The sequence below is a fragment of the Heterodontus francisci genome, chromosome 7 (genome assembly GCF_036365525.1).
Source record: "Heterodontus francisci isolate sHetFra1 chromosome 7, sHetFra1.hap1, whole genome shotgun sequence".
NCBI lineage: Eukaryota > Metazoa > Chordata > Chondrichthyes > Heterodontiformes > Heterodontidae > Heterodontus > Heterodontus francisci.
In genome coordinates, this window is record NC_090377.1 from 47448940 (window position 1) to 47472361 (window position 23422).

A 23422-nucleotide genomic window follows, 5' to 3' on the forward strand; every position below is an offset into this window, starting at 1 on the left:
AATATGACATTCTTATATCTGTCCTGATGAGTACAAGACGAAAAGCTTTGACAGCGTATCTCTCTCTTTCCAGTAATACTCAAGTTCTGTACTATCAAACAACAATTTTTTTTTTCAAAGGTTACATTTTTGCTTGGAAGGTGGGGAATAATTGAGTGATGAATGCATTCTTCATTCTGTGCCGTGTTACAACAGCAAGTATTCCGCTCCAAATACATTGTCCTTTCCCTATTTCATTTATGGAAACATAGCAGAATTTACAGTGCAGAAGGAGGCCAATTGGCCCATTGTATCTGTGCTGGCCAAAAAAGTGTTGTCCAACCCCACCTTCCAGGCTGCAGCCCTGTAGTTCACGGCACCTCAAGTGCATATTCAAGTGTCATGTAAATGCGATGAGGGTTTTTGCTTCTACCACCCTTTCAGGCAGAGTGTTCAAGACCCTCACCACCCACTGGGTGAAAAGTTTTACTCAACTCCCTTCTAACCTTTTTACCAATTACTTTAAATTGATGCCCCTTTATATTTATATTTTATATTATATTTAGAGATACAGCACTGAAACAGGTCCTTCGGCCCACCGAGTATGTGCTGACCAACAACCACCCATTTATACTAACCCTACAGTAATTCCATATTCCCTACTACCTACCTACACTAGGGGCAATTTACAATGGCCAATTTACCTATCACCTGCAAGTCTTTGGCTGTGGGAGGAAACCGGAGCACCCGGCGAAAACCCACGCAGTCACAGGGAGAACTTGCAAACTCCACACAGGCAGTACCCAGAATTGAACTCGAGTCCCTGGAGCTGTGAGCCTGCGGTGCTAACCACTGCGCCACTGTGCCACCCCTGTTGTTGACACTTCTACTAATGGGAATAGGTGCTTACTATCTGCTCCATTTAGGCCTCTTATAATTTTGTACACCTCAATTAAATCTCCCCTCAGCCGCCTCTGTTTCAAAGAAGCCCTGCCTATCCAATCTCCTGTCATAGGTATAATTCTCCATTCTTGGCAACATCATCGTAAATCTCCTCTGTAATATCTCGAGTGCAATTACATCCTTCCTGTAATGCGATGATCAGAAATATGCACACTACTTCATCTCTAGTCCAATTGGTGTCCTGTATAGTTCCTGCATAGCTTCCTGCTATTGTCTTCTATGCCTCGGCCAATAAAGAAAATTATCCCGAATGCTGCCTTCACCACCTTATCTAGCTGTTCTACCTTCGGGGATCTGTGGACATGTATTCTGAGGCCCCTCTGTTCTCTACATTTCTCAGAATCCTACCATTTATTGTGTATTCCTTTGCCTTGTTTGTCCTCTCCAAAAGCATTACGTCGCGCTTCTCCCGATTGAATTCCACTTCTTTTCTGCCCACCTGACCACTTCATTGATATCTTCCTGCACTCTACAGCGTTCTTCCTCACTGTCAACTGACAGGAGGAGGCTCCACGAATATCCCCGCCCTCAACGATGGGGAGCCCAGCACATCAGTGCAAAAGACAAGGCTGAAGCACCTGCATCCATCTTCAGCCAGAAGTGCCGAGTGGATGATGCATCACGGCCTCCTGAGGTCCCCAGCATCACAGATGCCAGTCTTCAGCCAGTCCGATTCACTCCACGCGATATCAGGAAATGGCTGAAGGCACTGGATACTGCAAAAGCTATGGGCCCTGACAACATTTCGGCAATAGCACTGAAGACCTGTGCTCCAGAACTAGCCACACTGCTAGCCAAGCTGTTCCAGTACAGCTACAACACTGGCATCGACCCAGCGATGTGGAAAATTGCGCAGGTGTGTCCCGTGCACAGAAAGCAGGACAAATCCAACCCAGCCAATTACAGCCCCATCAGTCTACTCTTGATCATCAGCAAAGTAATGGAAGGGGTCATCGACAGTGCTATCAAGCGGCACTTTCTCAGCAATAACCTGCTTGGTGATGCTCTGTTTGGGTTCTGCCAGGGCCACTCTGCTCCTGACCTCGTTGTAGCCTTGGTCCAAACATGGACACAAGAGTTGAACTCGTGAGAGTGACTGCCCTTGACATCAAGGCAGCATTTGACAGAGTATGGCATCAAGGAGCCCTCGCAAAACTGGAGTCAATAGGAATCAGGTGGAAACTCTCTGCTGGTAGGAGTCATATCTAGCACAAAGGAAAATGGTTGTGGTTGGTCAATCATCTCAGAACCCGGACATAACTACAAGAATTCCTCAGGGTAAAGTCCTAGGCCCAATCATCTTCAGCTGTTTCATCAACGACCTTCCCTCCATCATAAATTCAGAAGTGGGGATGTTCGCTGATGATTGCACAATGTTCAGTACCGTTTGTGACTGCTCGGATACAGATGCAGCCCTTGTCCAAATGCAGCAAAACCTGGACAACATCCAGACTTGGGCCGATAAATGGCAAGTAACATTCGTGCCGCACAAGTGCCAGACAATGACCATCTCCTACAATGGAGAATCTAGCCATCTCTCCTTGACATTCAATGACATTACCATCGCTGAATCCCCATTATCAAGATCCTGGGGGTCGCCATTGACCAGAAACTGAACTGGTACAGCCACATAAATACTGTGGCTACAAGAGCAGGTCAGAAGCTGGGAATTCTGTGGCGAGTAACTCATCTGACTCTCTAATGCCTGCTCACCACCTACAAGGCACAAATCAGGAGTGTGATGGAATACTGTCCACTTGCCTGGATGGGTGCAGCTCCAACTACACTCGAGAAGCTCGACACCATCCAGGACAAAGCAGCCCGCTTGATTGGCACTCCACCACCACCTTCAACATTCACTCCCTCCACCACCGCGCACAGTGGAAGCAGTGTGTACTATCTACAAGATGCACTGGAGCACCTCACCAAGGCTGATTCAACAGCACCTTCTAAACACAACCTATACCAGCTAGAAGGACAAGGTCACCAGATGCATGAGAACACCACCACCTGCAAGTTCCCCTCCAAGCCACACACCATCCTGACTTACAACTATATAGCCATTCCTTCACTGTTGCTGGGTCAAAATCCTGGAACTCCCTTCCTGACAGCACTGTTGGTGTACCAACACCCCAAGGACTGCAGGGTTCAAGAAGGTAGCTCACCACTGCCTGCTCAAGGGCAATTGGGGATGGACAATAAATGCTGGCATAGCCAGTGATGCCCACATCCCTCGAACAAATAAAAAAAAACGTGGCCAATTTCCATATCTTCTGCAAACCCCTTAATCCTACATTTTAAGTCTAAATCATTGATATATACCACAAGCAGCGAGGGACACAGTACTGAGCCTTGTAGAACCCCACTGCAAGTAGTCTTCCAGTCACAGAAAGACCTGTCAACCATAACCCTTGGCTGGGAGTGAGCCAATTTTGGATCCAACTTCCCACTTTGCCTTGGGATCCATGAGCTCTTAATTTTCTGACCAGTCTGCCATGTGGGACCTTGCAAAAGCTTTGTTAAAATCCCTGTAGACTACATCAAGCGCCCATCAATCCTCCTTGTCACCTCCTCAAAAAAATGCAATCAAGTTAGTTAGACGTGACCTTACCTTAACAAATCCATGCTAACTGTCCTTAATTAATCCCTATTTTTCTAAATGATTATTTATACTGTTTTTTTTCCAATAATATCATTAATCAGATTCATGGAACAACTGTAATCTTCCAATACCTAACAGCAACAGGGGTCAGTCCATAATGATTGTACAAGAGGCTGATATATGCAAGAATTTGAGACTGTTGCCTTACACAGTGATACGTTTTGCACCAATGCTTTTATCCTCGCTGATCGGTGTTTCGAGTTAACGTGTATGATAATGTCCAAACTTTATCCTGTTCTTTTTTCAATTCTAATTTTTTTCAATATTCCTAATATTGCTAGTGAAATCACTCTGTGAAGAGTGATACTGGGAATTTAAGAGGAAAACAGAATGGTCTTTTAATTATTGTAACTTGAACCACAAATGATTTTCCCCAAAAATTTGTTTCAAGTTTGCCATGGGGAGGGACAATTAAAACTGATTACCTTTAAATGTACAAGTAATCCTGCAATTTTGAAGACTGGTGCATGGTCCACAGAACAGTAAAACCTGCAAGATTGCACAATGAAACAAAATATTTCACACTACTTGCAAAATGATGTGCTGTTAGATGCAATATTTAATTACGTACTGACTGATTTATCTTCATCTTTAGGGTTATGTAGTTTGTCCATCTGAAAAAAGATTCCTGTTGCTCTTCACTTTTCTAAAGAAGAACCGTAAGAAGAAGCTCATGGTTTTTTTCTCTTCGTGTATGTCTGTGAAGTATCATTATGAGCTCTTGAACTACATTGACCTACCTGTTATGGCAATTCATGTGAGTAAAAAAGACTTGCCAGTCTTCTCTCCCTTTCATTTCTAAAAGTGTTGCTGGGGTATAGTTTCACATGTACCAGTTGCCTCTGGTATCCTATCCAGCTGGCCATTATTTGCATGTGAGCTATGGTGGTGAGTGTTGGGCAGCTTATTCAAAACCATGAGAGAAATTTTAATAAGATTGATCCTGGTGTACCCAACTACTCTTTTAGCGTAAACACTAGGTAGTGATCAAGAGTAGGAACTGTAGCCAATTTTCTTTTGTCTCATCTATTGGCATTAAGGCTATTTGTAGTATCCCTAGAGCTACCACTGAGATCAACTAACTTAATACAGACGAGGTATTGGCCTGGAGCCTCCCTGTTCTGTATGATTCTGCTAATCAGTGAACAAACCTGCTGAGCCACAGGAAATGAGATCTCTCTATTGTGTCTTGTCTACATTGGATAGCTTACAATATGAATGCTATTGCATTTTGTATCAACACATTCTTGGAAATGGAATATATAGAGTAATTTAAATTCTGCTCCTTTGTGGTAGTACTGCTAATTTCAAGTTGTTAGAAAAATATGTTCTATAAAATATAATTAAAAATGATTACATTTCTGAGCTATCCATTGACTGTACAGTTGGCTGCAAAATTTTCATTTGTTTAGAAAAATGCTTGTTTGTGCTACTTTGAAATTTTTTTAAGTTAAGATGTGTGGATGGTGCTGGCAGGTAACATTTTATTGCTATCTGTAGTAGTCCTGATAAGGTGTTTATCGGGCCTTAAATAGTGGTTGCAACAACCTAGCATGCAACTGGAATTGGATGTAGGCCAGAGATTTTTTTTATTAATTAATGGGATGTGGGCATCGCTGGCTAGGACAGCATTTATTGCCCATCCCTAATTGCCCTTGAAAGTAAGGATTGTAGACTCCTTTTCCTGAAAGAACTTGCATTTATGAAATGCCTTTCAGATCCTTCTGATGTCCAAAGTGTTGCACAGCCTAATTGTTGGCCAAGGAGTTCTCTTGCACTTCTTTCAATAGTGTTGAAAGATTTTTTTTTAATGTCAACCTGCACAGAGGTCAAGGCCTTCGTTTAATATCTCATCTGGAATGTGGTACCTGCTTTGCAGCACTCCATACAGCACTGAAGTGTCTGCCTAGATTATGGGCTGAAGTTCTGTGTACATTAATGGTTACTAAAAAATGTTATAATTCATGTTATAATGCAAATCACTTAGCTTAATTGATTCTTTGAATTTTCGTTACTCAATATTTTTTAGGGAAAGCAAAAGCAGACAAGACGTACATCAACTTTCTTCCAGTTCTGTAATGCAAATGATGGAATACTGCTATGTACAGATGTAGCTGCCAGAGGGCTGGATATTCCTGAAGTAGATTGGATTGTACAGTATGACCCTCCTGATGATCCAAAGGTATAATAATTCCATTATAAAGTGATCACTAAAGTTAGTATACTAATACTAAAGTTTGTTACCAACTTTCTCACCAAGTTTATACTAGGTTTATTCATATATTAAAGAAATTCAGACCCGTTAGTTTCCTCAAATGTAAATTACATTTGAATAGTCCTGGGTGTGTTTCAGTAAGTATTTAAAGCAACTAGCATGTAAGTGGCTTGCTGTTCTAACCTATTTGTTGAATACAACCAACAAACTTGAAGTTGAGTTAACCATTGGTATCAGACTGGACTTCGGTTCGGGTTGGAACAGGTAAAAAGGGTAAGTTTTCTAAAGGAGATTAGTGAACTAGTTGGGTCGCTTTGACAAAGAGCACAGAACAGGAACAGGCCATTCGGCACTCCGAGCCTGCGCCAATCTTGATGCCTGCCTAAACTAAAACCTTCTGCACTTCCGGGAACCGTATCCCTCTATTCCCATCCTATTCATGTATTTGTCAAGATGCCTCTTAAACGTCGCTATCGTACCTGCTTCCACCACCTCCCCCGGCAGCAAGTTTCAGGCACTCACCACCCTCTGTGTAAAGAACCTGCCTCGCACATCCCCTCTAAACTTTGCCCCTCTCACCTTAAACCTATGTCCCCTAGTAACTGACTCTTCCACCCTGGGGAAAAAGCTTCTGATTATCCACTCTGTCCATGCCGCTCATAACTTTGTAAACCTCTATCATGTCGCCCCTCCACCTCCATCGTTCCAGTGAAAACAATCCGAGTTTATCCAACCTCTCCTCATAGCTAATGCCCTCCAGACCAGGCAACATCCTGGTAAACCTCTTCTGTACCCTCTCCAAAGCCTCCACGTCCTTCTGGTAGTGTGGCGACCAGAATTGCATGCAATATTCGAAGTGTGGCCTAACTAAAGTTCTGTACAGCTGCAGCATGACTTGCCAATTTTTATACTCTATGCCCTGACTGATGAAGGCAAGCATGCCGTATGCCTTCTTGACTACCTTATCCACCTGCGTTGCCACTTTCAGTGACCTGTGGACCTGTACGCCCAGGTCTCTCTGCCTATCAATACTCCTAAGGGTTCTGCCATTTACTGTATACTTCCCACCTGCATTAAACCTTCCAAAATGCATTACCTCACATTTGTCCGGATTAAACTCCATCTGCCATTTCTCCGGCCAAGTCTCCAACCGATCTGTATCCTGCTGTATCCTCTGACAATCCTCATCACTATCCGCAACCCCTCCAACCTTTGTGTCGTCCACAAACTTACTAATCAGACCAGCTACATTTTCCTCCAAATCATTTATATATACTACAAACAGCAAAGGTCCCAGCACTGATCCTTGCGGAACACCACTAGTCACATCCCTCCATTCAGAAAAGCACCCTTCCACTGCTACCCTCTGTCTTCTATGACCGAGCCAGTTCTGTATCCATCTTGCCAGCTCACCTCTGATCCCGTGTGACTTCACCTTTTGTACCAGTCTGCCATGAAGGACCTTGTCAAAGTCTTTACTGAAGTCCATATAGATAACATCCACTGCCCTTCCTTCATCAATCATCTTCGTCACTTCCTCAAAAAACTCAATCAAATTAGTGAGACACGACCTCCCCTTCACAAAACCATGCTGCCTCTCGCTAATAAGTTCATTTGTTTCCAAATGGGAGTAAATCCTGTCCCGAAGAATCCTCTCTAATAGTTTCCCCACCATTGACGTAAGGCTCACCGGCCTATAATTTCCTGGATTATCCTTGTTACCCTTCTTAAACAAAGGAACAACATTGGCTATTCTCCAGTCCTCTGGGACCTCACCTGTAGCCAATGAGGATGCAAAGATTTCTGTCAAGGCCCCAGCAATTTCTTCCCTTGCCTCCCTCAGAATTCTGGGGTAGATCCCATCAGGCCCTGGGGACTTACCTACCTTAATGCTTTGCAAGACGCCCAACACCACCTCCTTTTTGATAACGACATGACCGAGACTATCTACACTCCCTTCCCTAGGCTCATCATCCACTAAGTCCTTCTCTTTGGTGAATACTGATGCAAAGTTCTCATTTAGTACCTCACCCATTTCCTCTGGCTCCACACATAGATTCCCTTCTCTGTCCTTGTGTGGGCCAACCCTTTCCCTAGTTACCCTCTTGCTCTTTGTATACGTATAAAAAACCTTGGGATTTTCCTTAATCCTGTTTGCCAATGATTTTTTATGACCACTTTTAACCCTCCTGACTCCTTGCTTAAGTTCCTTCCTACTGTCTTTATATTCCTCAAGGGATTCGTCTGTTCCTAGCCTTCCAGCCCTTACGAATGCTTCCTTTTTCTTTTTGACGAGGCTCACAATATCCCGCGTTATCCAAGGTTCCCGAAACTTGCCAAACTTATCCTTCCTCACAGGGACATGCTGGTCCTGGATTCTAATGACAATTCAGCAGCTTTATGATCACTTATTTCCAGATTGTTTTTTCAAACAGAATTCAAATTCTCAAGAGTGCTATACTCAGAATTCACATTCTCTGGATTACTAATTCAGTATCATAACTACTTTGCTACTTTTCCTGTTCTTAATCATTTTATTACCATTTGGAAGTGGGAGCAAATTCAAATACAGAGACCATTGGCTGAAAACCACTCTGAAGATCTGTTTTCAGCCATTTGAATGAAAAGTTGCAACGGTTGACACTTCAGAGGAGAAGTAGAGATGATAGGATGACAAGTGTAAGTCAGCAATTTCTATTATAATGTCTTTGTTATCTCTAAACTTGACTATTCCAATGATCTCCTGGCCAGCCTCCCATTTGCACCCTGCATAAAGCTGAGCTTATCCAAAGCCTCTGTTGCCCATATCCTAACTTACACCAAGTCCCCTTCACTCATCACCCCTGTACTCGCTGATCCAGCAATGCCTCAACTTTAAAGTTCTCAACTTTGTTTTCAAATACCTCCATGGCCTCAGTTCTCCCTATCTCTGTATCCTACTCCAACCCTACAACCCTCTCCGATCTCTGCACTTCTCCAATTCTGGCCTCTTGTACATCCCCAATTTTAGTTACTTTACCATTGTGTCATGCTAGGCAAGAATGAGGCCCATTGATTTTGTCATGAACATTGATTTTAAACTGTTAACTGGAGTGAAGAAAGGACTTGTTAAACAGATCAGCTGTGGCTGGAAAAGACATTTGTATATCAATAGACCGTGTTCGGAAGGACAAAGCAGCCATTCCCTGACACATTCAACCCACAATGGACTTTTGATCACCAGACGTTGAAGGTGGGGGAGCTTGCATTCTAGGTTGACTGCTAATATGGCCGAATACACAAACAGACATGGTCAAATCAGCTAGTCACATGACTAACCTGTTGGGCAACCTGAGTTTTTTGAATTTGTACAAACAGTTTGGGCAAAAAGCAGAATGCTTCTGGGCTGAGAAGATCTCTCCTGGCTGGCTTGCCACAGCCTCTCCTGTCGGCCTGCTCCCATCTCTTTCTCACAAGCCTCTGAATCCACTGAAGACACATGAAATCCAAGAGAGAAAAGTCTCCTACAGCAAACAAGATTTAAGAATACTGGGCCCCAACAAAAAGCAAGATCTACCGACAATCAAGGACTCTACAGTGAGCTCAAAGAACCATAACACACAAAACCTCCTCCGATATTGCCTCACACTTTTCCACTTTATTTCTTCTGTTTTCTTTCTGTCTCTTTCTGCATGAGTGTATCACATGTGCATGCTAGTGTGGGCACGTCGTGTCTCCGTAGGCGTTAACCAAATTAGAGTTTAGGTTTAAGTTTAATAAATTTCAACTTTTCTTCTTTAAACCTAAGAAAGCCTGTTCTGGTTTCTTTGCCTTATAATTGGAAAGTGGTGAACAAGGATTCACCAAGGGGGAGCTAATAAACAAGTGTGTTTTAAAATCAAACCCTGTTACAGTAAAACCAGGTGAAGGCTAAAAGGGAACCCTAGACCTCTTCCTCACCTGGTCGTAACAATTGCCAGACATATCTTTAGCTGCCAAAGCCCTAAGCTTTGTAATTCCATCCCTAAAACACTCCTGTCTCCTTTTAAAACGCAACTTAAAACCCACCTTTTTGACCAAGCTTTTAGTCGTCTCCCATAATATCTCCTTATGAGGCTCAGTGTTAATTTTGTTTGATAATCCTGCCTATGTTAAAGGTCCTATGTTAATGCATATGAATTAACAAGGAGAAAAAATGGACAGGGAAGGGCTGCTCAGTATTCTTACTGTGATACACTCAGCCTGATCACATGGCATGCAAAGGGTTAAGGTAATTTCAGTAGATGGTAACTCTTAAATTTCAATGCCCATTGCACCAAAAACTTGTTGATATGCCTCTGAATTCACTGAATTAATTTAACTTCTAGAATGCTAGTCTATGGGAACAGTTATTTTTGTGTGGAAAATATGTAAAGTAATAAAACTACTCCAAAATGGATTATAATTCCAACCAACTGACACCAACACAATTGTACTTTCTGCTCAATGAAAAACAACTCTTTCAGCTGGACTGTTATGTCCCCTCTCTTTTTGCTCCCTATTACCTTTCTAATTTTAAGTTAATTTTGCTTTTTCAATATTCTCACCACCTACCTGTCTTTCCAACTTTTTCTTATTTAAACCTGTTTACATTTGCTTGGTGTCTGTCTACTCCTGCCATCCAACAAACCCCACAAATGTGATGGCCCGAATTTTTCAGTCAGCGGCAAAGTGACAGTGCTCACAGCAAAGAAAGCTGCTCACAAAGATCTAGCGAGCTCTGTGGCTTGGCCTTCACTTTTCTCAACATTAATTTCATTCTGGGTGCCAACTGAAGGGAATCTCTGGCGTCCAGCAATAGTGGTGCTATCAAGCAGGCGAAACAGCCAATCACATTGAGGAATTTTCAGACTCTAAACCAGTAAATAACAAGCAGGTTTTATCATTTGCTTTTTTATAATTGTGCAGAAAGCAAAATAACGATTGGGACATATGCATGGGATTAAAGTAGCTGCTGATGTATCAAACTTAAAAACACTATTACTATAAAAAATCTGGAATCTTTATTATTTTAGACATTTGACATTCCATAAATATAAAATTCGTTTTTCAGGGCCAGAGAGGTTATTCAGAAGTAATTCTGACTTAGTACACTGTTTTTTAATAAAAAAACAGCCATGCCTAATTGAACAAGACATGACTTTTTTAAGGGAATAATAGCGTAAAAAGTGGAAGTTCATGTCAATTCAGTGATTTCTAGTTGATTCTCCTTTTGCGGATATGTCAACAGTACACCCTGTGGAGGAGTGAAGAATCACTGACAGCAACTTCTGGATTTCCACTGCACGCGTGCGGATGCTAGAAGTTGCCGTCAGTTTCAAGAGTAATGACGGTGAACACTTGGCAGGTTTACATTGCACCCTTGATATAGAGAAACGTCCCAAGGCACTTCAGAGACAGGCAACGTCAAAATGGATACCAACCAAGTTTCTAAAGTCATATATTCTATTCCTCTTTATGCAGATAGAGAATATAAAATTAAATACCAAAGTATTGAAAAAAATCCTGCTTTTCTGCATAATTTGTCCTTTTCCATAACTAATTCCTACATTCACATTTAATGGAAAATGCCTATATAAAATTGCCATGCTATGATTACAGCTGTCAGTGGTGGTGCTGACAGGAAGTGCATGCAGATGTAGGGTTTTTAATATAGACAGATGCTTTGCTAACTGCAGGGGCTATGCCATGGCTTTGCAATTAACTGGTCAGACAAGACTTGAAGTACTGTTCTGGTCATCAGTACAAAAGGGATCTATATTTATTGAAGTGGATGCAGAGAAGAACAAATGTGATTCTAAATGTAATGGCGATTACTTGTGGGGAAAGGTTAGAAAAGTGCAATATTTTTGTAGTTTAGAGAAGACTGTTGAACAAGCAGGTGAACTAAGAATACAATTTCAGTATTCATAAGGCATGCAAGTACAAGTAACAGATGAAAGAATTACATTATATGGAATGAATTTTTTTTAATTAATTGAAATAAAATTAAAACCAAGGGTAATGAATGTTTGGGATAGTATTTTTGGGGTAGTAGGAATGATAACATTATGAACTTTCAAAATGCATTTCCATATTGTCCTGGAATTTTTGAAACACTAAAAGCACAAGTTTTGATGGGCCTTGCATGTTTACGCGATTCTTTAAAACTGCCTTGCTCATAACAAGGCAAAAGAGAAGGAATCCCATTTTAAAATGTACTAAATATATTTTTGAATGTTGACAACTTCAGGTCTTTTATTAGGACTATTAACTGCGTAGAGGTGAAGAAAAATAGGCCTTTATGCAGGTGGGATGATTTATGCTGTACTTCTACCCAAATAATATGAACATTCATTATGTACTACCTTTTCATTATCCTATCAGGAATATATCCACCGTGTGGGTAGGACAGCACGAGGAATTAATGCACGAGGACATGCATTACTTATTCTGAGAGCAGAAGAATTGGGTTTCCTTCGTTATCTCAAACAGGCCAGGGTAATTGTTGCTTGCTCGTTTGCCCACAGGACATTGTGAGATTTAATTCAAGATTCACTTACCTAGTTAGAAATTTTCGTGCTAGTTAAGTAATTCCAAATTTTTGCTTGTATTTTAGAAAAGTTTTTTTTTTATAAAAATGAATGTGAAGACCCAAGTATCATCTGTATGTTGTGCATAATTTCTAAAGTCTTTCAAGACTGGGTCAGCCTGATGATCCTTGAACCAGCCACAGATTGTGTCCGATTTGAAATACTCAGGAACCCATATAGTTTGAAGGAAAAATAAAAATTATTACTGGCAGTGTCTCTAGAATACAAGTTCTCTAAACCTGTAATCTCTAGTTTCATCTTGCTAGTTGCTATCAATAGTTTAAAGGTGATGGAATGAAAAGTGGGAAGAGATTCAATAATAGAAACTTGGAAATATTTGTAGTTTTGCCATGTCTATTGGTGTAACCAGGAGTTTGTCTAAAACAAACTGACTTGTAATAGAAAGAACTTCTATTTATATAAAGCCTTTATAATATTGACATCACAAAGCATTTCACAACCAGTGAAGTACTGTTGAAGTGCAGTCATTGTTGTAATTTAGGGAAAGTCACATAAATTATGGTAAACATATATTGACAGATATTTAGTTACATTTTTAGTTGCTGGCACAAATATATAGCATCACCTTTACAGAATGCTAAATTTTATTTTGATAGGTACCTTTGAATGAGTTTGAGTTTTCCTGGAGCAAGATCTCAAACATACAAGTTCAGGTAAAATTACATTACTTAAAGCATGTGCATATTGCAATTTTTTTAAATAAAACTTTGAATTCAAAAATGAGACTTTCTAGTTTCACAGGAATTATTTTTCAATTCCATGCATACAGTGAAACTGCATGCAAAGTAATAAAATTGGACCTTTTAGGTCTGGAGCTGGATTTGCTTGCAGTCCTGTGATTTGTAAAAGCTAGGGGCGGGTCAGAAAAAGATATTTGAGAAAGGAAGAATTTGAACGAAACTAAATTTGGGGAAGATTTAGTCACACTGTACTGGTGGACAATCTTGGAATGAAACAAAATGGCTGTAACCGTAAGTATGAATAGAATCGGGCTAAGCAAACTGCTTTATTAAGATTAACTGTGAGTAGGTGTTTTGCACATTTTAAGATAATTGAAAGTTTAATCTGTTCAGTAATCCTTTCTGGTGTGTGTGGGATTATGATGGCAAACGTTGAAGCACCAACTTGCAGTACCATGCAACTGAAATTTGGAGCTTTCTGTGGCCAGCCTTTACTCTGCATTCTTGCTCTTTGATACTGTGTGGAGAGGAATAGTTCTCAAATAATTGCTGTAACTAAACGCTACAGCTGGCTGAAGAATGGTATTTATTGGGATGTGGGTGCGGGAAAGCCACCAGAGATGAATGGCCGAGGGAGAGCTGATGCTGAGTATAATAGGGAGAATAAAGTAATTAGACACTGAGACACTTAATTAATCTGCAAGCATATTCAGCCACTTATAAACTGCAGTGTTCAGGTGTAATGATATTGCCTGGCAAGCTCTTAAGCAGTTTCCCATAGGCTCCAAAATTGTATAGTCGATGTTACTGTTTAATCTGCTGTAATTTTGATAATGGGCACCTTTATCCATAGAACCATATTTTAGATTTTATAGAACCATACACCATAGAAGGAGGCTACTCAGCCCACCATGTTTAGAACATAGAACATTACAGCGCAGTACAGGCCCTTTGGCCCTCGATGTTGCGCCGACCTGTGAAACCATCTGACCTAAACTATTCCATTTTCATCCATATGTCTATCCAATGACCACTTAAATGCCCTTAAAGTTGGCGAGTCTACTACTGTTGCAGGCAGGGCATTCCACGCCCCTACTACTCTCTGAGTAAAGAAACTACCTCTGACATCTGTCCTATATCTATCACTCCTCAACTTAAAGCTACGTCCCCTCGTGTTTGCTCTCACTATCCACCCTATCTAACCCTCTGATTATCTTATATGTCTCTATTAAGTCACCTCTCCTCCTCCTTCTCTCCAACGAAAACAACCTCAAGTCCCTCAGCCTTTCCTCGTAAGACCTTCCCTCCATACCAGGCAACATCCTAGTAAATCTCCTCTGCACCCTTTCCAAAGCTTCCACATCCTTCCTATAATGCGGTGACCAGAACTGCACGCAATACTCCAGGTGCAGCCGCACCAGAGTTTTGTACAGCTGCAGCATGACCTCGTGGCTCCGAAACTCGATCCCCCTACTAATAAAAGCTAACACACCATATGCCTTAACAGCCCTATTAACCTGGGTGGCAACTTTCAGGGATTTATGTACCTGGACACCAAGATCTCTCTGCTCATCTACACTACCAAGAATCTTCCCATTAGCCCAGTGCTCTGCATTCCTGTTACTCCTTCCAAAGTGAATCACCTCACACTTTTCTGCATTAAACTCCATTTGCCATCTCTCAGCCCAGCTCTGCAGCCTATCTATGTCCCTCTGTACCCTACAACATCCTTCGGCACTATCCACAACTCCACCGACCTTAGTGTCATTCGCAAATTTACTAACCCACCCTTCTACACCCTCATCCAGGTCATTTATAAAAATGACAAACAGCTGTGGCCCCAAAACAGATCCTTGCGGTACACCACTAGTAACTAAACTCCAGGATGAACATTTGCCATCAACCGCCACCCTCTGTCTTCTTTCAGCTAGCCAATTTCTGATCCAAAGCACTAAATCACCTTCAATCCCATTATTCCGTATTTTCTGCAATAGCCTACCGTGGGGAACCTTATCAAACGCCTTACTGAAATCCATATACACCTCATCCACCTGTTTGGTCACCTTCTCAAAAAACTCAATAAGGTTTGTGAGGCACGACCTACCCTTCACAAAACCGTGCTGACTATCGCTAATGAACTTATTCTTTTCAAGATGATTATAAATCCTATCTCTTATAACCTTTTCCAACATTTTACCCACAACCGAAGTAAGGCTCACAGGTCTATAATTACCAGGGCTGTCTCTAGTCCCCTTCTTGAACAAGGGGACAACATTTGCTAACCTCCAGTCTTCCGGCACTATTCCTGTCGACAATGATGACATAAAGATCAAGGACAAAGGCTCTGCAATCTCCTCCCCAGCTTCCCAGAGAATCCTAGGATAAATCCCATCTGGCCCAGGGGACTTATCTATTTTCACACTTTCCAAAATTGCTAACACCTCCTCCTTGTGAACCTCAATCCCATCTAGCCTAGTAGTCTGAATCTCAGTATTCTCCTCGACAACATTTTCTTTCTCTACTGTAAATACTGACGAAAAATATTCATTTAACACTTCCCCTATCTCCTCTGATTCCACACACAACTTCCCACGACTATCCTTGATTGGCCCTAATTTAACTCTAGTCATTCTTTTATTCCTGATATACCTATAGAAAGCCTTAGGGTTTTCCTTGATCCTATCCGCCAATGACTTCTCGTGTCCTCTCCTCGCTCTTCTAAGCTCTCCCTTTAGATCCTTCCTGGCTAGCTTGTAACTCTCAAGCGCCCTAACTGAGCCTTCACGTCTCATCCTAACATAAGCCGCCTTCTTCCTCTTGACAAGCGCTTCAACTTCTTTAGTAAACCACGGCTCCCTCGCTCGACAACTTCCTCCCTGCCTGACAGGTACATACTTATCAAGGACACGCAGTAGCTGCTCCTTGAATAAGCTCCACATTTCGATTGTGCCCATCCCCTGCAGTTTCCTTCCCCATCCTACGCATCCTAAATCTTGCCTAATCACATCATAATTTCCTTTCCCCCAGCTATAATTCTTGCCCTGCGGTGTATACCTGTCCCTGCCCGTCGCTAAGGTAAACCTAACCGAATTGTGATCACTATCACCAAAGTGCTCACCTACATCTAAATCTAACACCTGGCCGGGTTCATTACCCAGTACCAAATCCAATGTGGCATCGCCCCTGGTTGGCCTGTCTACATACTGTGTCAGAAAACCCTCCACACACTGGACAAAAACTGACCCATCTAAAGTACTCGAACTATAGTATTTCCAGTCAATATTTGGAAAGTTAAAGTCCCCCATAACAACTACCCTGTAACTCTCGCTCCTTTCGAGAATCATCTTCGCTATCCTTTCCTCTACATCTCTGGAACTATTCGGAGGTCTATAGAAAACTCCCAACAGGGTGACCTCTCCTCTCCTGTTTCTAACCTCGGCCCATACTACCTCAGTAAACGAGTCCTCAAACGTCCTTTCTGCCGCCGTAATACTCTCCTTGATTAACAATGCCGCACCGCCCCCCCCCCCCCCCTCTTTTACCATCTTCTCTGTTCTTACTGAAACATCTAAATCCCGGAACCTGCAACATCCATTCCTGTCCCTGCTCTACCCATGTCTCCGAAATGGCCACAACATCGAGATCCCAGGTACCAACCCATGCTGCAAGCTCACCCACCTTATTCCGGATGCTCCTGGCGTTGAAGTAGACACACCTTAAACCAAGTTCTTGCTTGCCAGTGCCCTCTTGCGTCCTTGTAACCTTATTCCTGACCTCACTACTCTCAACATCCTGTACACTGGAACTGCAATTTAGGTTCCCATCCCCCTGCTGAATTAGTTTAAACCTCCCCCGAAGAGCACTAGTAAATCCCCCCCACCCACCCAGGATATTGGTACCCCTCTGGTCCAGGTGAAGACCATCCTGTTTGTAGAGGTCCCACCTACCCCAGAAAGAGCCCCAATTATCCAGGAAACCAAAACCCTCCCTCCTACACCATCCCTGCAGCCACGTGTTCAACTCCTCTCTCTCCCTATTCCCCGCTTCGCTAGCACGTGGTACGGTCAACAACCCAGAGATAACAACTCTGTTTGTTCTCGCTCTAAGCTTCCACCCTAGCTCCCTGAATTTCTGCCTTAAATCCCCATCTCTCTTCCTACCTATGTCGTTGGTGCCTATGTGGACCACGACTTGGGGCTGCTCCCCCTCCCCCTTAAGGATCCCAAAAACACTACCCGAGACATCACGAACCCTGGCACCTGGGAGGCAACACACCAACCGTGAGTCTCTCTCGTTCCCACAGAACCTCCTATCTGTTCCCCTAACTGTGGAGTCCCCAATGACTAATGCTCTGCTCCTCTTCCCCCTTCCCTTCTGAGCAACAGGGACAGACTCTGCGCCAGAGACCTGTACCCCATTGCTTACCCCTGGTAAGTCGTCCCCCCCCAACAGTATCCAAAACGGTATACCTGTTGTTGAGGGAAACGGTCACAGGGGATCCCTGCACTGCCTGCTGGTTCCCTCTCCTTCCCCTGACGGTAACCCATCTACCTACTTCTTTTACCTGAGGTGTGACTACCTCCCTATAACTCCTCTCAATAACCCCCTCCCCCTCCCGAATGATCCGAAGTTCATCCAGCTCCATCTCCAGTTCTCTAACGCGGTTCTCGAGGAGCTGGAGTTGGGTGCACTTCCCGCAGATGCAGTCAGCAGGGACACTCTTGGCGACACTTACCTCCCACATTCTGCAGGAGGAACATTCAACTGCCTTAACCTCCATTCTCACTATTCTAAATTCCCAACAAATCTACTGAAAACCAAAAAAAAAAGGTCAAAACTTGTTAGCTTAGCAATCTGACAGACAGAACATTTTTTTGGTTAGAGGAGGAGGATGGGTGGGAGACACTACCCGAGTAGTGTTTCGGGTAAAGCAACCGCCCAAATATGTAACCTCACTTACCCAGCAGTCCCGCGTGCGCTCCGCCTATACACGAGAAATGCTCTGCTCCCGCTGTGCTCTCTCTCTCTCTCTGTGGCTTCCGATTTCTTGGCGCGCTTTTCAAAGCTCTGCTTTTTACTTGAATAAAATCTCGAGTGACCACTTTCTTTCCGATGTACTTTTTTTTTCTGTTTCGTACTCCAAATGGGCTTATCTTTTTGTTCTGTTCAACTGCTAAACTCAAGGAAATAAGTGACTCCAATTTTGCCCACTGTTCATCATCATCTGTACACATTAGAACTTGTGGATAATTATTTGGGTTCCCAGGCTGATCCTCTCCCTTCAGCAGAAGTCGATCGAAAAAAAATCATGCAAAAGCTGCCACCCTGGGCTCAGCTCTTTCTCCTTGCCTCTCCCTCGCACCCACTCCCCGACCCACCCCTGTTATGGAATAATTCTGCCTGAGTGCAAGACAATCCCATTCTTTACTAACTATGAATATAAATTTGATGGCTCCATTATTTTTTCTTGCAAAATTTTTAAAATCGTGATTGAATCTTGCAGTAAATAAAGGGTTTACTCAGATTGCATTCATTGAACTTCTCTTTTAGATTAAGCATAAAATATAAAATTAGAAAATGACAATTTTTCTGCATTATGAAGTACATTGCTGTTTTTGGTAAGTCGCTGAAGAATATTTTTTACCTTTTATGTTGAGCTGTTGTGGGATAGCATTTATAGTTTAGGAATTGAACTATTAGTCCATGACTTTGGGGAGGTGGCGGGAAAGATGATAGCTTACTGGCACCAGTGAATGCTACTTTTGAACCAACAGTACCCTTGGAATTAGCACATTGCCTCTCCAAAACAACCATTCTGAGATTGAAGCTCCCCATGTGGGTAACTCAGTTAAACTACATCTTGCTTACCTGTTGTACAATATTTTTCCACCAAACTACTTTCAGCACAACATTTTGATATTCCTTTCTTTTCAATTCTAATTTAGTGAACATTAGAAACTAAACTTTCTGGAAGCTGTATGATGAGTAATCATGCAGTTTGAAAATCAGGGGTCAGCTAGTATTCCAGGTTCCTGGTGATTGTCTTTGATTTTTCATCAGCTTGAATCTAAACATGTTTTTTTTTTCAGCTTGAAAAACTAATTGAGAAAAATTACTACTTGCACAAATCTGCACAAGAAGCTTACAAATCTTATATCCGCGCCTATGATTCTCATTCTCTGAAAGAGATCTACAGTGTCCGTACCCTGGATCTGCCCAAAGTGGCACTGTCATTTGGCTTCAAAGTGCCGCCATATGTTGATCTCAGTATCCTTTTGCAATTGTTACGCTCTTTTTTTTTAATCATGCATTTCTAAATTTAAATGAGTTGCATAACACCATTGCCTCCCTTCAAAAATAATAATTTTACTATGTCTTTGGTTTTTCTGATAGTCTCAATGAATAACCATTCTGCCTCTAAGAGGGTGGAAGCCGTTTCAAGTAAGGCACAGTATTTAATAGATTATGTACATATAGCTGCAAAATATGGTACACATGCCCGTGAGGTGTTTGTGTAGTTAAAAATTACATTTTTGCAGCAAACATCACAAAGGGAGAGGTATTTTGATTTGTTTCAAAGTCACCACTTGCTTTAAAATGGAATTAAACAGCATGAATTTTCCTTTCAAATAATGCAATATGTTAGAATGCTGTTCTGAAAAGGCAAATCCTTAAACATTGTAGCATATTTTGTGCTAAAATATTAACCTAAGAGTTGGCTAAATCAGAAATTGCAATTGAAAACTAACTGAAATGTTTATCATATAGAGCATGTGTTTTTGTTACTAATTTAATTGTTGATTTTTACATAACTCCAATTCTCATTCTGCATTTCTCCCTTATTCTCCCAGTTACTAATTCTAGTTTGAGGTGGGCCGTCTTGGGAATAGGGCTGTCACTACCAAACCAAGCATGTTCTCACCAACAGCACATTGTTAAATAGAGACAACACAGAAACAGACTGTTCAGCCCAGGTCTATGTTGGGATTTCTGTTCCACGTCAGGTTTCTTTACACTCCTCTTCATCAAAACCTGTTGGCATATCCTGCTAATCCTTTCTCGCTCATGCTTACCCGTCTTCCCCTTAAATGCATTCAGGCTATTCAACTCTGCTACTCCTTCGGGTAGTACTTGAGGTGAATACACATTACAGAAAACTTCACTGGATAGCTGGCAGGACTAGAGATCCTAAAATGTATTTTCGGGAAGAGTGAAGGGCCAGTTGCCATGCCAGCCCACGAATCTTAAGGCCAGTTAAACTATCTCTTTAGCTTAAATAAAAACAAGAAATGCTGGAAATACTCAGCCGGTCTGGCAGCATCTGTGGAGAGAGAAGCAGCGTTAACGTTTCAGGTCAGCAACCCTTCTTCGGAACTGGCAAATATTAGAAATGTCAAAGGTTATAAGCAAGTGAAGCCAGGGTGGGGCAAAAGATAACAAAGGAGAAGATGTAAAAAGGACAAGGTCACAGAATAGCTGACCAGCAGGTCATGGAGCAAAGACAAACAATATTTTAATGGTGTGTTGAAAGACAAAGCATTAGTACAGGTAGGGTGTTAACGGACTGAAAATTGAACAGCAGCAAGTACAAACATGAAAAAAAAACAGTGGGTAAGCAAACTGAACAAACTAAGATGAAATAAAATAAACACCAAAATAAATAAATAAAAGTAAAATGGGGGGTCCGTCATGCTTTGAAATTATTGAACTCAATGTTCAGTATGGCAGGCTGTAGTGTGCCTAATCGGTAAATGAGATGCTGTTCCTCAAGCTTGCGTTGATGTTCACTGGAACACTGCAGCAAGCCCAGGACAGAGATGAGAGCAGGGGGGAGTGTTGAAATGGCAAGCAACCGGAAGCTCGGGGTCCTGCTTGAGGACTGAGCGGAGGTGTTCCGCAAAGCGGTCACCCGGTCTGCGTTTAGTCTCCCCAATGTAGAGGAGACCACATTGTGAGCAGCCAATACAGTATACTACATTGAAAGAGGTACAAGTAAATCGCTGCTTCACCTGAAAGGAGTGTTTGGGGCCTGGGATAGTGAGGAGAGAGGAGGTAAATGGGAAGGTATTATCTGTCCTACGATTGCAGGGGAAGGTGCCATGGAAAGGGGATGAGGTGATAGGGGTAATGGAGGAGTGGACCAGGGTGTCGCGGAGGGAACGATCCCTTCGGAATGCTGACAGGGGAAGGGAGGGGAAGATGCGTTTGGTAGTGGCATCACGCTGAAGGTGGTGGAGGATGATCCTTTGGATATGGAGGCTGATGGGGTAGAAAGTGAGGACAAGGGGAACCCTGTCGCGATTCTGGGAGGAAGGGGTGAGGGTAGAGGTGCGGGAAATGGGCCGGACATGGTTGAGGGCCCTGTCAACCACCGTGGGGCCCTGTCAGCCACCGTGGGGGGGAATCCTCAGTTGAGGAAAAAGGAAGACATATCAGAAACGCTGTCATGGAAGGTAGCATCATCAGAGCAGATGCGTTGGAGACGGAGAAATTGGGAGAATGGAATGGAGTCCTTACAGGAGGCAGGATGTGAAGAAGTGTAGTTGAGATAGCTGTGGGAGTCGGTGGGTTTATAATGGATATTAGTAGACAGCCTATCGCCAGGGATGGAGACAGAGAGGTCAAGGAAGGGAAGTGTCAGGGATGGACCATGCAAAGGTGAGAGAAGGGTGGAAATCACTTCCTTCAAGTAAAAGGTGTTGCTATGGGTACCCGCATGTGTCCTAGTTATGCCTGTCTTTTTGTGGATTATGTCGAACATTCGTTGTTCCAGTCCTACTCAGGCCCCCTCCCCCAACTCTTTTTCCGGTACATTGATGACTATCGATGCCATTTCCTGCTCCCACCTCGAACTGGAAAACTTCATCAACTTTGCTTCTAATTTCCACCCTTCTCTCACCTTTACATGGTCCATCTCCGACAGTTTCCTTTCCTTCCTCGACTTCTCTGTTTCCACCTCTGGGGATAGGCTGTCTACTAATATCCGTTATAAGCCCACCGACTCCCACAGCTACCTAGACTACACGTCTTCACACCCTGCCTCCTGTAAGGACTCCATTCCATTCTCCCAGTTTCTCCGTCTCCGACGCATCTGCTCTGATGATGCTACCTTCCATGACAGTGCTTCTGAGATGTCTTCCTTTTTCCTCAATCGAGGATTCCCTCCCACTGTGGTTGACAGGGCCCTCAACCGTGTCCGGCCCATTTCCATCACCTCTACCCTCACCCCTTCCCCTCCCTCCCAGAATTGCGACAGGATTCCCCTTGTCCTCACTTTCCACCCCATCAGCCTCCATATCCAAAGGATCATCCTCCGCCACCTCCAGCGTGATGCCACTACCAAACGCATCTTCCCCTCCCTTCCCATCAACATTCCGAAGGGATCGTTCCCTCCACGACACCCAGGTCCACTCCTCCATTACCCCTACCACCTCGTCCCCTTCCCGTGGCACCTTCCCCTGCAATCGCAGGACGTGTAATACCTGCCCATTTACCTCTTCTCTCTTCGCTATCCCAGGCCCCAAACACTCCTTTCAGGTGAAGCAGCGATTTACTTGTACTTCTTTCAATGTAGTATACTGTATTCGCTGCTCACAATGTGATCTCTACATTGGGGGGACCAAACGCAGGCTGGGTGACCGCTTTGCAGAACACCTCTGCTCCGTCCGCAAGCAGGACCCCGAGCTTCTGGTCGCCTGCCATTTCAACACCCCCACCCCCCGCTCTCATGCTCACATCTCTGTCCTGGGCTTGCTGCAGTGTCCCAGTGAACATCAATGCAAGCTCGAGAAACAGCATCTCATTTACCGATTAGGCACACTACAGCCGCCTGGACTGAACATTGAGTTCAATAATTTCAGAGCACGACAGACTTCCCATTTTACTTCTACTTTTAGTTATTCTTTTTTTTGTTTATTTCATTTCATCTTAGTTTGTTCAGTTTGCTTACCCACTGTTTTTTTCATGTTTGTACTTGCTGTTCAATTTTCAGTCCGTTACACCCTATCTGTACTAATGCTTTGTCTTTCAACACACCATTAACATATTGTTTGCCTTTGCTCCATGACCTGCTGGTCAGCTATTCTGTGATCTTGTCCTATCTACACCGTCTTCTTTGTTATCTTTTGCCCCACCCCCGCTTTACTTGCTTATAACCTTTGACATTTCTAATATTTGCCAGTTCTGAAGAAGGGTCGCTGACCTGAAACGTTATCGCTGCTTCTCTCTCCACAGTTGCTGCAGACCTGCTGAGTATTTCCAGCATTACTTGTTTTTATTTCACATTTTTGTTTTCATCTCTTTAGCTTTCCTT

The 23422-nt window shown here is 42.9% G+C and overlaps 1 protein-coding gene across 1 annotated transcript in view; it reads left to right on the forward strand.

Annotated features, from left to right (window-relative positions):
* Positions 1–23422, forward strand: part of ddx18 (DEAD (Asp-Glu-Ala-Asp) box polypeptide 18) — a 60711-nt gene that overhangs the window by 31420 nt on the left and 5869 nt on the right. Inside the window, exons 9-13 of the mRNA XM_068035119.1 lie at positions 4200–4361; positions 5634–5786; positions 12204–12317; positions 13027–13083; positions 19200–19377. Coding sequence (XP_067891220.1) covers positions 4200–4361; positions 5634–5786; positions 12204–12317; positions 13027–13083; positions 19200–19377 — 664 coding nt within the window. The remainder of the gene's footprint in view (positions 1–4199; positions 4362–5633; positions 5787–12203; positions 12318–13026; positions 13084–19199; positions 19378–23422) is intronic.